The following is a 14,738-nucleotide window of genomic DNA, read 5'->3' on the forward strand; positions in this document are numbered from 1 at the left end:
TCTCCTGTCTCTGGTGATTTTCACACGTCCTCTATGCCTTGGGTATAGATAAATTCAACTGATAAACTTGGAAAGCTAAAACTAATGCAAGACGCCGTTACTGTGCCATTCATCTCTGTTGTCTAATTGAATTCCATGCAGAGGCAGAGCTTTGTGGATGATGATGCATCTATTAAGCCTATCTACACAATGTTGGGGGGGAAAAAAATCCTTTATATGGAAAATGTTTTCTCGAATGAGAAAACGCAAGTCCTTTTTCTACAGCAGTAGTCATACTCATGCTTGTTCGTACATACAACAGGTTGAACATAGTTTGCAAGAACGACCCAGAAAGTGCAGGAAAAAAAATGAGCACCTTCTGATGACATTCCAGTTCAAGACATTTCTGCAACACGTCAAAGTTGGTGCTTCTGAGTTTGGTTCTTCTGGATTAAGCCATCCAGATACTGCTTCACACGAGTTTGGTTGGTCTCAAATATGAATGGCATACCCCTTATCTGCATATTCACCAATTCCATTAGAGTCGCTCAGAAATGGATGTCTATTGAAATAACATACTTTGAGGAGATACTACTATCCATCAAGGGCAAGACAATATAACCAATACATATATATATATATATATATATATATATATATATATATATATATATATATTCTACTAGGCTTAGGATATATAACATAAAAAGATTCAACGCCAACAAGATTGAGGAGAGTTGACTATAGATTCTACGTGATGCACCATGAATGAAGAATACTATTGCTTAAGACAGATCTACAGCAACAAACCTCAATCAAACAACTGGAAGTAAGGTTTAAACTCTGACCAGCGGCTATTTCTTTGTCATTCACCGTGATAGAACATTTGCCAATATTTCTCAGATAGAAAGATCCACCTTTGTCCAAATTTATAGTTGCCTAAAACAAATAAAACAGGAAAAGAAAAGGTTAAAATAATAATCAGAGTACATTTTTTTATGATATAGATTGCTCATAACTAAATGCAGACGTGATGCACTGATGCTGTGTTAACAGTCAACATAGGCACTTTGGCTATAGTATCAAGTCCTTGCAACATCGACTGTAGGATTAATATTCTAAAAATATAGGACATGCTGTAATCAGGAGCATCATTTTCCTGAAAAAGAATTTCCCAACTTTCATCCAAAGTCATAGTCTTGTTCACGCATGACTTTTGATGAATTTATTTAGGCCTAATTACTAAAAAAAAAGTCCAAACTTTTTGCATTTTTGCGTCTTACTCCAAATGTTTCAATTTTGGCAAAATAGTCCAATTTTTCAAAATTGGAGAAAATTTTATCCAAATTTTGAATTGAATTAGGGGGGTTTGTTCCCCAGCCTACATGGCATGCTAGGTGGCTTATTCTAAAATATTTGTGACACATAAGCAATAAAAAAATAACAATTTTGACCCTTGTTAAAAAAAAAATGAAGTAACCAGAGGTAAGAGTTAAATAAAAGATTAAAAAATAAATAATTTTTGTTAATCACAAATTAACTAAACCAGCAAATTAATTAAACCCCAAATCAAATAAAGAGAATCATTATCATTCATTTCAATCCCTAATTCTAAAACACGTAAGCAAAGAACGAGAGAGAGAGAGAGAGAGAGAGAGAGAGAGAGAGGAGAGAGTTGAAGGAATCAGGTAAAGGTTGAGTCAAACCCATACGTATCCTAAAAACAGAGGTATCATATGTGTTTTAGAATCAAAGAAACCCAATTCTCTCTCGTCGCTCTTTCTGCTTTCCTCCTAAACCTCTCAATTTCTCACCAAAGAAACAAAATCTCCGATTTCTTTTCTTTTCGTTTCTCTGCTGATTCATTGTGCTTTCAGCTGTTTCTTTTTTTTTTTTTCCCCATGAATTTGAGAACTAAAAGTTAAAAATCATCTACCCCAGTGAAAGATCCTCACAGGTTTCAGTCAAATGTTCAAGAAATCTCCAAAATCTCAGAGAATTCAGACCCCAACATTTCATATTCAAGCTCCGGAATGAAACCCACATATTCCCCACTGATCAAATCTGCAAAATCCCAAAAAACAGCATCAAAGAATCAAATTATCAATCACAAAATGGTCCGTCACTCCCCTAGAAAAAAGATTGGGGAAAGGAATTTTGTAATAGCAAAGAAGAATTGAAAGAAGGAGAAAGTGAATTCAACTTCAACGGTGGACTGCAAATGCAAAGAGAGATTTGGAGGTAATTTAATGAAGTGTTTGTGTGTTGTCTATGAGACATTAAGAGCTTCACAGGAAGAGTTTTTTAAGAATCGGGATGTCTTAGTATAAAGAGATAAACTGGATAAACAGCAAACCAGTGATTATAAAGCCAAAAGTAAAGTTGAAGAGGAGAGAGAGAGAAGGGATTTATGGCTCAAAAGGATGAGATTGAGGGTGGGTATGGTTCGTATAATCAAAGTTTGGGTGAGAGAATATAATCAAAGTTTGGGTGAGAGAAGGTCAAGTGGGTATTTCTAATATTAGGAGGAGAGACAAGCTGTTTGAACAGGAAAGAAACCTGAATCTGGGATGGTGATGCATCTGGTTAAGGCTTTTGAGCAGCCATGATTCCTTCAATTCTCTCTCTCTCTGCTGCTGTGTTTTAGAATTAGGATTGAAATGAACGATAATGGTTCTCCTTGTCTGATTTTGGGGTTTAATTAATCTGCTGGTTTAGTTAATTTGTGATTAAAAAATTTATTTATTTATTAATCTTTAATTTAATTCTTAACTTTGGTTAGTTCATTTTTTTTAACTAGAGTCAAAATTATTTTCTTTATTGCTTGTGTCACGTGGGACCCCCTATTTCTATTAAAATCAGCCACCTAGCATGCCACATAGGCTGCAGCATACTCCTGCCAAATTCAATTCAAAATTTAGATAAAAATTCCTCCATTTTTGAAAAATTAGACTCAACTCAACTCAACTAAACCTTTATCCCAAAAATTTGGGATCGGCTATATGGATTCGCTTTCTCCACTCTAAACGATTTTAGGTTAAATCCTTAGAAACATGTAATGCTTCTAGGTCATGTTGTACTAGTCTCCTCCAAGTCAATTTAATTTTGAAAAATTGGACTATTTTGCCAAAATTGAAACATTTGGATTAAAACGCAAAAAGGCGAAGATGTTTGATTTTTTTTTTGTTGGTAATTAGGCCATTTATTTATTGTTATAGAACAAGAAAAAGAACTACAGAAGCTTGTCCCAAATGAAGAAAGAACATCAATAAAAATGAAAAAATGAAAAAAAGAAAAAAAAAATCAAATGAAACGTGAAAATATATAGTGAATCATGAAAGCTTCCAGTAGAGAGAAAGGGGGCAAAATAATACATCATAATAGCAAATTACAAACAAACAAACGTAGCCAAAGCAAATCTTACCTGCCGACGAGATATTTTATTTGTGCGCCCTTCCCTCCCCAAGTCAATGTCAACAATAGCATCATCGGCTGCTCTACCAAGTAAAACCTGCATGGTACTCAAGATGTAACTTAAGAAACTAAGCACAGAAAAAAAAGGTTTTTTTTTTTTTAAAAAGTTAGGACATCAAATTCAAGTTGCATAGGCTTCAAATATGACTAGCTGAAAATAGATTATCATACACAATGAAAAATGCATTCCCCACAATACTACCAACAGTTTACTTTTAAAAACTATGCAGGCCTCCAGATAGATAATTTAGATCAGCAGTTAATCCAAATATGAGTTAACACTCCATTTATGGCTTTCGCATGTGGAGAATTATTAGGAAGGGAACCATGTTGAGAGGAATTAAAAGATATGATCCTGTATAGCCAACACCAAAAAGGTTAAGCAATTATGCAAGTTTGTTTCTTTCAGATACCTCAGGTTTCTTAATATAATGCTTTGAACGGCGGCCATATAAAACAGCAAATGCTCCTTGAGATGCAATGGCTCTTTGCATATAAGAATGAGCACCCTGCTCCAGCCTCATGATTACCCTCTTCATGTCCTCATGCTGATACCTTGAGACTGCAGACATTGACTTAAATTCAAATTCAAATGCCAACATACTAAGCAATTAGCTATCGAAATGCTCATGAGAACATGATCACATTCATATAGCTGGTAATTAAATGAACATTCTGCAGATTTTTTTCTTCACCTTCCTCACTGGAATATAAATCCTGGTCTTCTGGATCTAAATCCATATCGAGTATCTGACATATAGAAAGTGGGGAAAATAACTTAAAGGAGGCCAAAAAAAAAAAAGCAAATTCAAGAGAAACTGAAGAAATATATTAAAAAAAAAAAAAAAACTCATCTACTGGAAGGATAGTATAAAATTTACCATTGCTTCAATATCTGAAAAATACGGCACATCATCATCACTTTCTATGGGAGGTTCTTCTGGATCAGATAATGGATGGTCTATCCCATGTTCTGAGGACATAATACCTGTGGACCCCGAGTTAGCATGTGATGCATGATGTTTTTGAATTCTTGTTGGTGCGCATAGGTCCTGTTTGACATCATTAGCATTTGTCTGGGAATAACACTTATAGCCATCAGGAGCAACAGCTGGCATCTCCATCGAAGAATCAGCAGCATTATGGTTAAAATGCCTCACTGGCACTTCTTCTGGAGTTTCTTCCTTCAGTTTAGCAGGTTTAAGAGTTTCTGTACCAGCATTTGCTGAATTAATTTGAGAAGAACCACAACAAGCAATACTCATACTGCTCTGAGTGGAGCTACCACTAGGCAAGCCAAATTTAACCCCACGATCACCAACTGGATGAAGAGAGCTAATTTCTGGCCGTAACTGCGACCTTATCATATGAGAAGATACATGAGAATGACCAGTTTTTTCTAGATCTCTCTGCATCAATACAGGACCTCCTTCACTAGTTTTTGGATCTTTTGAGAATTCCTTAACTGTTGAAGAATTTGGTTTACCAACATCATGGAAATTCTGTCGCGCTATAGAGGAAAATGATTTTGGATGCAAGTGATTGGTAAAGACAACATCATCGTTGTATGGAATCTCTGGATCCTCGGTGTTTAATGTGCAGATAATAACTCCAGCACTCAGTTCAGGAAAATGAGGGTTTGAAATTGATGCAGATGTATGAAACTGGACATCTGAATCTCCAATTGCATCACCACTGTAGTGAGACCCCCTATCTTCATCCAATTTCCCATGACTTGCACCAGACTTATTTATAAGATAATCCGGAGCTATGGAAGATTCTGGTTCAGTTGCTCTCTCCACGTGATTTTGATTGGCATCATTTGGTGAACTTAGCAAAAGTGAACTTAGACCATCATAGTAAGACTTGTCAATTGCATCTTTTCCATCATCTGTGAATAGAAGTTCTTCCTCATTTGTGAAATTCAAAAGAGAATTGGAAAGTTCAGCCAGATAACCTTCTGTGCTGGCAGCTGTATTTTTCATCTCCGCACATGGTATTTCCAGCTTCAAGTTGGAGTCTCTGTGGATGTCATATTCTGACAGACATGTATTCTTAGTATCACCATCACCAGGAAGTGAAAATAGGTCTCCAGTGTGCATATTAACTGGAATAATTGGTGATGAAACACCCTCAACTGTCCTCCATATTGGCATCTCAGGAAGTGGAGATGAGAACTCCAAGTTATGAAATGACATTCCACACTCTGGAATTGGAGAACTAAAGACATGGTCTTCACCAAACTTAGAGCATCCATGCACCTGGTCACTGTTCACTGCCAATTCTTTTGATCCAAATTCCTCAATCACAGATCCATTTCTAGAGTGAGACATATTTTCTCCATGTATATGTGGAGTCTCTTTATGTACGTTATCTTGCTCCATTGGATAATCCTCCAGGACTGTTTTCTGGAATTGTGCATGAAAGGCATGGGCAGCATTATCATCCCCAATTTGCGGAAAAGGATGATGCATGATATCCAAATTAGATTCCTGAAGTTGAAAATGATTTGAAACTGGATCTCCAAGCATACAATGCCCAGAGAAAAGATCATCTTCATTTCCCATGTAATTGTTATCAGTGGGTGCAGTGAGAAAACCTAGATCCATGGTGTTAAATGGTTCATTGCGAATTCTTTTACGTAATGCATAGTAACAACTATGAACACTCTCAGCTTTCCTTTTCCCAGAAAGACATTTGTTTTCTTTTGTATTCCCGGCTCTACTGAATTTTGATGGAAAAGTTGATTCAGAACGCTCAAACTCAATCATGTGAAAAGCAGCCTCAGCAGAAACAATTGGATCGTAAAGGAGAGAATGCCACCGTTCTTGTATTTCTCGAACAGTGAATTTTCGAGAAAACTTCACTGCACCTTTAGCCAATGATTCCAAGGAAGCACCAGCCTGAAAACAGAAGAAACAAACAAATCAATATCAAATATAAGGAATACACGCGCGGGCAGAACAAAAACCATCAAGCTCTATTAACTGAAAGTAATTTGACAATAACAGCAACCACCCCTCCCCTCCCAAAAAGATGAAAAATGAAAACAAAATAAGAGAACACATTTTGCATCAATTAACATAATATTTGGCATGTCCTTGACTCTTGTCAGTTCTGATTTCTCATCGAGTTTTAATAGGCATAACATATGGAAACAGGTTAAAAACAATTTGTTACATTCCCAAACAGTCCAGTGATTACAGAAATATAAAGATGTCATAGAAGTAAGAAATCAGATCCAGAGAAAAATACTGCCACATAAAAAAGAATTATTTGCCTGTCAATAGGCAAGTCATCTCAAGCTTCCTAGTATCAAGAATTTGCAATGAGATTGACATTTATGTGCGAGACATGCAAATTTCTCCAGTTCACACAAAATTCCTAGCTAACGGAACCTCATCAATCATTTTGTCCTTTTTTATTTTATTGAGTCTTTAAGAGTGATCCTTTGCATGGCAACCAGTTTATGTAAGATTAAACCTATATAGCCTTTTTATTTTTCTTTGAGAAAACATAATATAAGAATAAAATAGAACATGATAAGAACACTCACTGTAAACAGTATGTAATTATCTCTTATAAACTTTTTTAAGCATGTATTACTAGTTATTTTAAAAGAAACTGTTAGTATTCTTTGGACCATGGACATTCCGGTAACTAATGCTTTATGTACTAAAATTATCAGTGTCCCTCATCATAGAATTTCATTTAAATCCCGGAATTTTAATAGGATATTTATGTGATTAAAGCTTCCTGAAAAAACTAGAGAAGAAAAGGAAAATAGTGACAAGTATGGCATGCTTTCCTAGCCCACCAAAATTCACTTGGTTTAAGGACTGATTTCAAAAATTACCAACTGGCCAGCATTTTTATGGCTCAACCAAACAAAGTGCATATGGACTTCATGTAAGAAAAGCCGTAAAAATCTTATACTTTAGCTGTAAAAATCTTATACTTTATCTATTAGATCACAATTCTTCCAAATAATTCTCAAATTTGCATGGAACAGTACAAACACATTGACACATCTTTTCTCAATATTGTCAAAATATAGGCATGTGCCTACAGCATATATGCATGTCCCCTGAAAGAGATGCAAGCAACCTAATTTGTCCATATTCCAATGCCAAAATAGGACTTCAAATTAGCTTCCATGCTTATTTTTGTGAATCTTGACTAAACCAACCTGCTGTATCATATTCACCAATCATTGCTTCAATGCATAAATAGAAAAAGAAAATTGCAAATATATTCACTACAGACACTCCCAAACTGGGTGAATTTATCAACTTTGACAATTAATAAAGACAGCATCCTGACAATCACACGTAAACCCACATTCTCCAACCTGGCAAGAAGATGCAAATTCAACTAGCACCTAAGTATACCTGATAAACGACACTTATCAGTCAATTCCAGGTGTCCCAATCCCAGGCCTTTCAACACAACCGCAACAAAATCTTTCATGTAGCAGCAAACTATCTAATATGGGTCAAATTCCTTAATTCCATACCTAACTATGTGTCATAATGAACAATTTAAAGCAACAAATCCATCTAGCATGGATCAAATTCCTTGATTTGAAATCCAAATACGAAGACTCTTTTTCCAGAAATCCTCATATAACTGAAGTGAAATGACAACATGCCAAAGTGCATATATCTAGGCATTGCATGGAAGTTTTAGGGTCGTGGAAAGAGAAAATAATAAGGTTATAGGAAACGAAATGTAAAGAAAGATCAATCAACTCCACTTTATGAGGTTAATGGATGTAGCAGCATTAAAAAAAAAATTGATTCCACTCTTTAAACCCTAATTTCAGGTTAAGGAAAATGGGTTTTAGGATATTTAAAGAATGTAATTTTAACCTCCAATAAGAGGTTCCATCCTTTAAACCCTCTAACCCACTCTCGTGCATAGTGTAAGGCAAAAACTGTGGACATATTGGACCAAACAAGTGATGCTTCAACACAGGAAACCAATTATAAAACCCATAACCCAGCTAACAACAGAAACAGATTATTATACTTTGCATGTCCAGAAACTCAAATGCAAGCTAAATGCAGCAAAAATTAAAAAAGAAACAAAAGAATTCCCCCTAATTTTACGGTCACAGCAAGAAAGAATCAGTTCAGTAATGCGCCAAAGATTCTCTTTCCCCATTAATTCTTTTTTAGAAAAATAAATTTTTAAAAGAAATGCAAAACTAAAGTCCTATCACAAACAACCCCAATCTTCAAACAAGGGACTTGAAATTGAACAAACATTTAACAAATTGGTGAAAAAGGAAACATAAATAATGCTTACAGAAATTACCTCCACAGCATTCTTTAACAAAAGATCATCCTCTGGCATCCAAGGAGAGACAGGAGCTAAAGCTCCCATGACTAGAAACCCAACAAACCTCAGTCTCTCTAGTTTCCCTCTGTAGACTCTGAGAAGTGTGATTGTTTGCCGTCTGAAGCAAAGTGGCGTTTAAGAGGAAAATAATATTGAGAAAGAGAAGCCCTTTGGAGCGAAACGTGGACAAGGAAGAAGTCAATGGCGTCTCAGGCGAGCAGGTGAGGTGAGGTGACCGGTGATTTCATGGATCGTTGTCGTGATTTTCTCAGGTGACAGGAAGTGCGAAACTTTGCTTGCTAGGTGTCCCAGGGCGGTGCGCTGGGTGCGACCTTCCACTGAATAGTTCATACCCGAAATAACTAATCTTTTTTCTTTGTAGTGAATTTGGATATGACATACTAAGGCTTTCTAAAATAGGGCAGAGTAAACACTCAAAGGTATTAAATCTCTAGACGAATTTGATAAATTGAAAAAGTGATAATTATTTTCTTAAAAAATATTTTATTTAAATAAATATAATATTTTAAAAATTTATGTATTTATAACAACTTTCTTTTAAACAAGTTAATTTGTTTGTTTAATGTAAAATAATATTTTTATAAATATATTATTCATATTTATTGTACGTATTTATTATTTATTTTTTATCTTAATATTATAAATATTAAATTTAATTATTTAAATTAAATATTAATTTTATTAATAGTTTAAATAAATAATTTATTAATTTAAGAATTATTATAATTTTTTATTATATCATTTTTATGAAAGTTTTATGATATATTATTAACATTTACTATTAATATTAATTTAATTATAAATTTAAATATAATATAATAATAAATTTTAAAAATATAAAAATTACACATTATATTGATAATATGTATTTTTAAGGAGAATATAAAATTCAGAATTTTTAACAAAATAGCTTTACACCAAGGGTTTATAATAATTAAATAATTTATTCAAAACTTCTCAATATATATTGCTTTCATTAGAAGCTGGACCAAGACAATAATATAATTAATGAATTCCTTCGTATCAACTTGTACATGGCAGTAACAATACTAATACATTGCTGGGTTGCTTAATTATCAGTAAGTTATGCATTATTCGATTATAATCGAATAACGAATTGAGTTGATAAAATTCAATTATTTTGATAAGAGTAAATTCGATTTGATTTGATTTAATTTTTAATTAATAATAATAATAATTTTTTTTAATTATCGGTTTAATTACGTTAAATTTGATAACTGAAATAATTAAATTTTAATTAATATATTAATTATAATTTTATTAATATTATATTATTTATAATTATTATTTTCATGATTTTATAATAATATTTAACTTATAATTATTATTTTATTAATATTAAATTATATTTCTTATTTATTATAAATAAAAAGAATATAAATATATTTTTATTAATATTTTATTAAATAATTAATAATATAAAATATATATTTTATTTTTTTTGTCTGTTAGTTCGGTTATAACCGATAACTAACTAAATATTTTTCGTTTCAGTTATTTTCAATTTTCTCTCAATTTTAGTTCAATTCGATTAATATTTTAAAAATCGATTAATAATTTAGTTAGTTAAAAATTCGATTCAATTCGATTCGGTTAATCGAATATTCACCCCTAATTATTAGTTTGTTACATATGTTAAGCTGCTGTATGTTTAATATGTTTTAAACTAATAATCATTTTTCATATTCCAACTAAATTGTACCAATTAATGCTATGTTATCAAGATTGAAGAATTTTAAATTAAAATAGACTCTAACAATTAAATGAAAGTTAAATTCAAATAAAATTAAGAATTTTAAATTTATATAAATTATAAAATTAATTTAAATAATAAAAAAAATATAATTATTATAGATAATATAAACATATAAATTATTTTTTTTTAAAAAAAGACATTTAACATTTTTTTTCCAAATTGCTTCCAAATTATACATAAAACGATGTGGGAGTAATATTGCTTCCAAATTGCTTTGGGAGTAAGACTCCTCCTTCCTCAAATTAAATAGCGATTGTTGCCAAAAAGTGGGGCATTTTATTAATTATTTTTTTATTTTAAATTACATTTAGTTTAAATAATATTTTTAATATATTAAAATTTTTTATAATTAAATATATTAGTATTTAAAATATATTTAAGTTAGAGTTATGATATAATATTAAATTTTATATATAAATATAATTTATCTCTAATAAATATTATTAGAAACAAATTTACTGTTGGATTATGAAAATAGATTTTAAAAAATAATAGTTAGTATAGAATATTAAAAGCAATTTAATTTGTTTTTAAAAATAAATTTAAGGGTAAATAATATTGTTTGTAAAAATATACAGAGAGATAAAAATTTTTTGTAATATAAATTATCTTTATAAACAAATATATTAGTCTTTAGAAATTAAATTAATGTCAATTATAAATTTACTAATTATATTTAATGACAGTAATAAATGGGACAATTATTTATCTGTCTTTAAAAATATGCATAGACAAATAAATGCTCTTTAAGACAAAATTTCAAGTCTCAATATGTAATAAGTTGAATTTTTAAAATATAAATTTTAGTAGTATTTAAATATTATTTTAATATTATCTAAATAATTTACAATGTTGTAATATTTTCATTTATATGTATTATTTTAATGTTATTTTACTTCTAAAAATATTTTATGGATTATTTAATAGTTTGAATTTTAATTTAAAATATTAGTTTTAAAAATTAATATTAAATCAAGTAATAAAGTATATTATTTCATTATTGTTAATTTTGGTTCCAAATCTAATTTAGTAGTAGTTATTATTATTATTATTATTATTATTATTATTATTATTATTATTATTATTATATTTGAAAAAGGGTTTGATTGAAGAGTTCTGGACTCAATTGAAAAGTTTTAAAAAGTATAAGGACCTAATGAAAATTAAAAGTGAAAAAAAAAGAAGAAAAGATTAACCCAGCAACTCTCTCTCTCCCTCACACATTCTCTTTCCTCTCTCTCTTGTCATTGTCTTTCTCCCTCCATTTTGCAATTGTCGATGAACCTCCAAACACCAACAACAATCAGCGAAGAAGCTCCACCACCCAGGCAATGCCGGTAAGTCGTCACTCGTCAGCTAGCTGGAGTAGCACAAAAGCAAGGTGTTTCTCCTTCAATAAGAATACTAGGGGTTATTTTCCAAGCATGATTCCAGCTTCATCTAAAGCCCGATCAAGATGTTTTTGGTGTCGTTAGAAAGCTTATTTCATAAGCTTTCTTTTGGAACTAAATTTGCATCATTTCGTTGAGTAAGATCAAAGGGAAAGAAGTTTCTGGTTTTCATGACTTTCTGACCAGATTCTGGCCAACCAGTGATCAGTTTAGACAATTGGGCCCAGGGATCGTGATCTATGCTCCTAAAGCTTCATTTTAACACCAATTACATCTTCATCGGAGATCAGACAGAGAAGATGCCTATCGGACGACCTAAACTAAATCAATTGATATCAGGCGATCGAAGCAGAGTTTTGACGAATTGTCAACAGATCTGTCACCAGTAGCTCATGGACATCCCGGATATACACTCGGATCAACTATAACTCATTGGCACCCGGACTGAGTTTCTGGTCTGATCCATATGCCTGGTGGTCTGTTCTAGAACATAATCAATATTACAATCGTTTCTAGCATTTTCAGATACTCCGAACTTGTTCCAAATAGTATTTTTTACAAAGGTAATCTTGAAATCAAATTGTGTAATTTTTATCTAGTACTAGACTAGTTAATTAATTTGTAAGATATTCTTGTTATTCTAAAGACAATTAAAATAAATTTTATGAACTTTAAGATAATAAGAAGGGCCCCTATGAATATTTTTGAAATTTTCAAAGGATTTTTATAATTAATTGTACTATAAAAGAGTTGAAAACCTGAGCTAGAGTTTAGACTATTAAACTTAGATTAGGTTCTTGTAGGCCTTGGATGAGCATGTGATTTTATTTTTATGGCCTTAAGGCCTTGCATGTTGCTTTTTGCTAAGTTTTTTTGTAGGGGTTTAGGTTAAGTGTTTGAGGAGACTCTGCTGAAATTTTGGCAAGACCTTAGAATTTATTTTTGCTTCTGTAAATTAAATTAATTAGTTAATTTTATCAATATTTTGATAGAGGTTAATGTGTCTATATAGGTGATCAGACCGGCTATCTTCTCCTTCTAGTCGAATCAGCTGCAGTCGAGTTAATCAGTCTGTAAGTTAAATATTGATTATTTCTTTTCTAATTTCAATATTATTTATATTTCAGCATATTCATGCATTTTATAAATATATTTACATACTTAGTTAAATAAATTAGGAGCATTCTTATTGTTGCATATGTATTTATTAATAATTATTTGTATTTGCTACTCTGAGGATAATTTAGAACTCTGTGTGTGTTATATATGGCATATGATAGATATGGATTAGACAGGTAGTCGCTGCTTGAACTAGTCTCACTGGAACCGGTCTTTATAGTTATGGAAAGTCGTGATAAGACACAACTTTGAGTTAATCTCGCTAGCTCCCACACTTGGATTTAAGTGAAAGTTCAACTTGAGTTGAGCTACCTAGCAAAATTTGGATTGAGAGAGCTATATAAGGAATTAACTTTCATATTTATGCATTAATGTAATACATTGAGTGTGTGAGTAGCTCCAAATCATCTTATCGTGCGAATATTGGATGAATTATCTGTTATATGTGATGGAGTGCACTTCATAGTAGGATTATACTAGTTTAGGTATCTAAACTCTTTGAGTCAAATGCTCATTCCTGTTCAAAATTTTTTTTTTTTAGGTTGTAGGAGGAGTAAGTTTATTTTCTAGTCTGACTTATATTTTTCTCTGCAGATTGTGGTACTTTTTAGTTAATAGTTTTAATTATGTTTATTTATTTATTTATCTATTTATTCTATTATTATAATTCCACTATGATACTACTATATATATTTATTGTATTAAGTAATGAAAATTAAATGGTTAATGCATGCTGATATCATAGTTGAGTTGGGTTCCTCTAGTTGTGGATTATAATAGTTATTAGGTTGAGCTGGCCCAAATTGATTTATAATATTTTATTTTGTTCTATATTTTGGCTTTGAATTTGGGCCTAATTATGGATTTGAAAATAATGAGGTTTACTACAGACCTCGAGGGCTTTATACCGACCTAGGTTCTAATATCAGTCTGACTCATACAATCTGGTTGTGACACAATATATTGAATTTAAGATAGTGATGTAAAAATTATTTCAAATTTGCATATTATATTGAATTTGTATCTTGCTAATATGGCAAATGATAATTTTTTTTTTTAAGATACATTTCATAAATGGGTTAAAAAGCCTATATCCTAATACAAGCTAGCAAATCCAACTAGGATCCAGAACTACATATACAAAAGAGGTCTCCTTAGAAGTCAAACACACTATAGCTAAAGCTAAGAGGGCCCATAATGCCTACGGAACAAAAACCCATAGCTAGAGTCCATGGTCTAAAAAAATAGGGTTTTAAAAGGTTGCCCAACCCAATCTAAAAGAAAAGCCTAAGGCCCACTAAGCAAACCGTAGGTATCCTGGTAATCATTTGAACAAAAGGGAGCTGTATGACTAAGGAAGAAGCAGTGCAGTCATAGTTGAACTAACACGTCTTGAGAAAGAAGGAGAACTATGAAAAGCACAAGGGGAGCCATGCATGGAAAAACCAGCCATTTTCGAAGAGGCTCCACACTACAACAAGCCAAACCAAAGAAAGACACATATACAACGAACTCAAAGAACACAAAACCATGGAAAAATCGAATGATCTAGAAAGGCATGCAGAGCTCTAGCATTTTTAGCCTCTTATAGCCTTTTAGGGATTAGGAAGCCTTTTATTGGTATCATTAGTATC

General features: G+C 31.9%; 1 protein-coding gene across 2 annotated transcripts; it reads right to left on the bottom strand.

The window, feature by feature from the left end:
* Positions 1–82: 82 nt before the first annotated feature.
* LOC110632750 (uncharacterized) lies at positions 83–9,208 on the bottom strand. Of its 2 annotated transcripts, none has more exons than XM_021781077.2 (7): positions 8,773–9,207; positions 4,335–6,356; positions 4,149–4,203; positions 3,867–4,015; positions 3,404–3,490; positions 790–918; positions 83–497 (listed from the first exon to the last, which is right to left on the bottom strand). In XM_021781077.2, exons 1-7 carry the CDS (start codon positions 8,839–8,841, stop codon positions 396–398), a joined length of 2,613 nt encoding a protein of 870 aa, XP_021636769.2. In that variant the 5' UTR covers positions 8,842–9,207; the 3' UTR covers positions 83–395. The 2 variants fall into 2 exon arrangements, with proteins under 2 accessions (XP_021636769.2, XP_021636774.2); XM_021781082.2 differs by having other exon boundaries at positions 193–497; positions 828–918; positions 8,773–9,208.
* Positions 9,209–14,738: the final 5,530 nt, after the last annotated feature.

The sequence above is a fragment of the Hevea brasiliensis genome, chromosome 2 (assembly GCF_030052815.1).
Source record: "Hevea brasiliensis isolate MT/VB/25A 57/8 chromosome 2, ASM3005281v1, whole genome shotgun sequence".
NCBI lineage: Eukaryota > Viridiplantae > Streptophyta > Magnoliopsida > Malpighiales > Euphorbiaceae > Hevea > Hevea brasiliensis.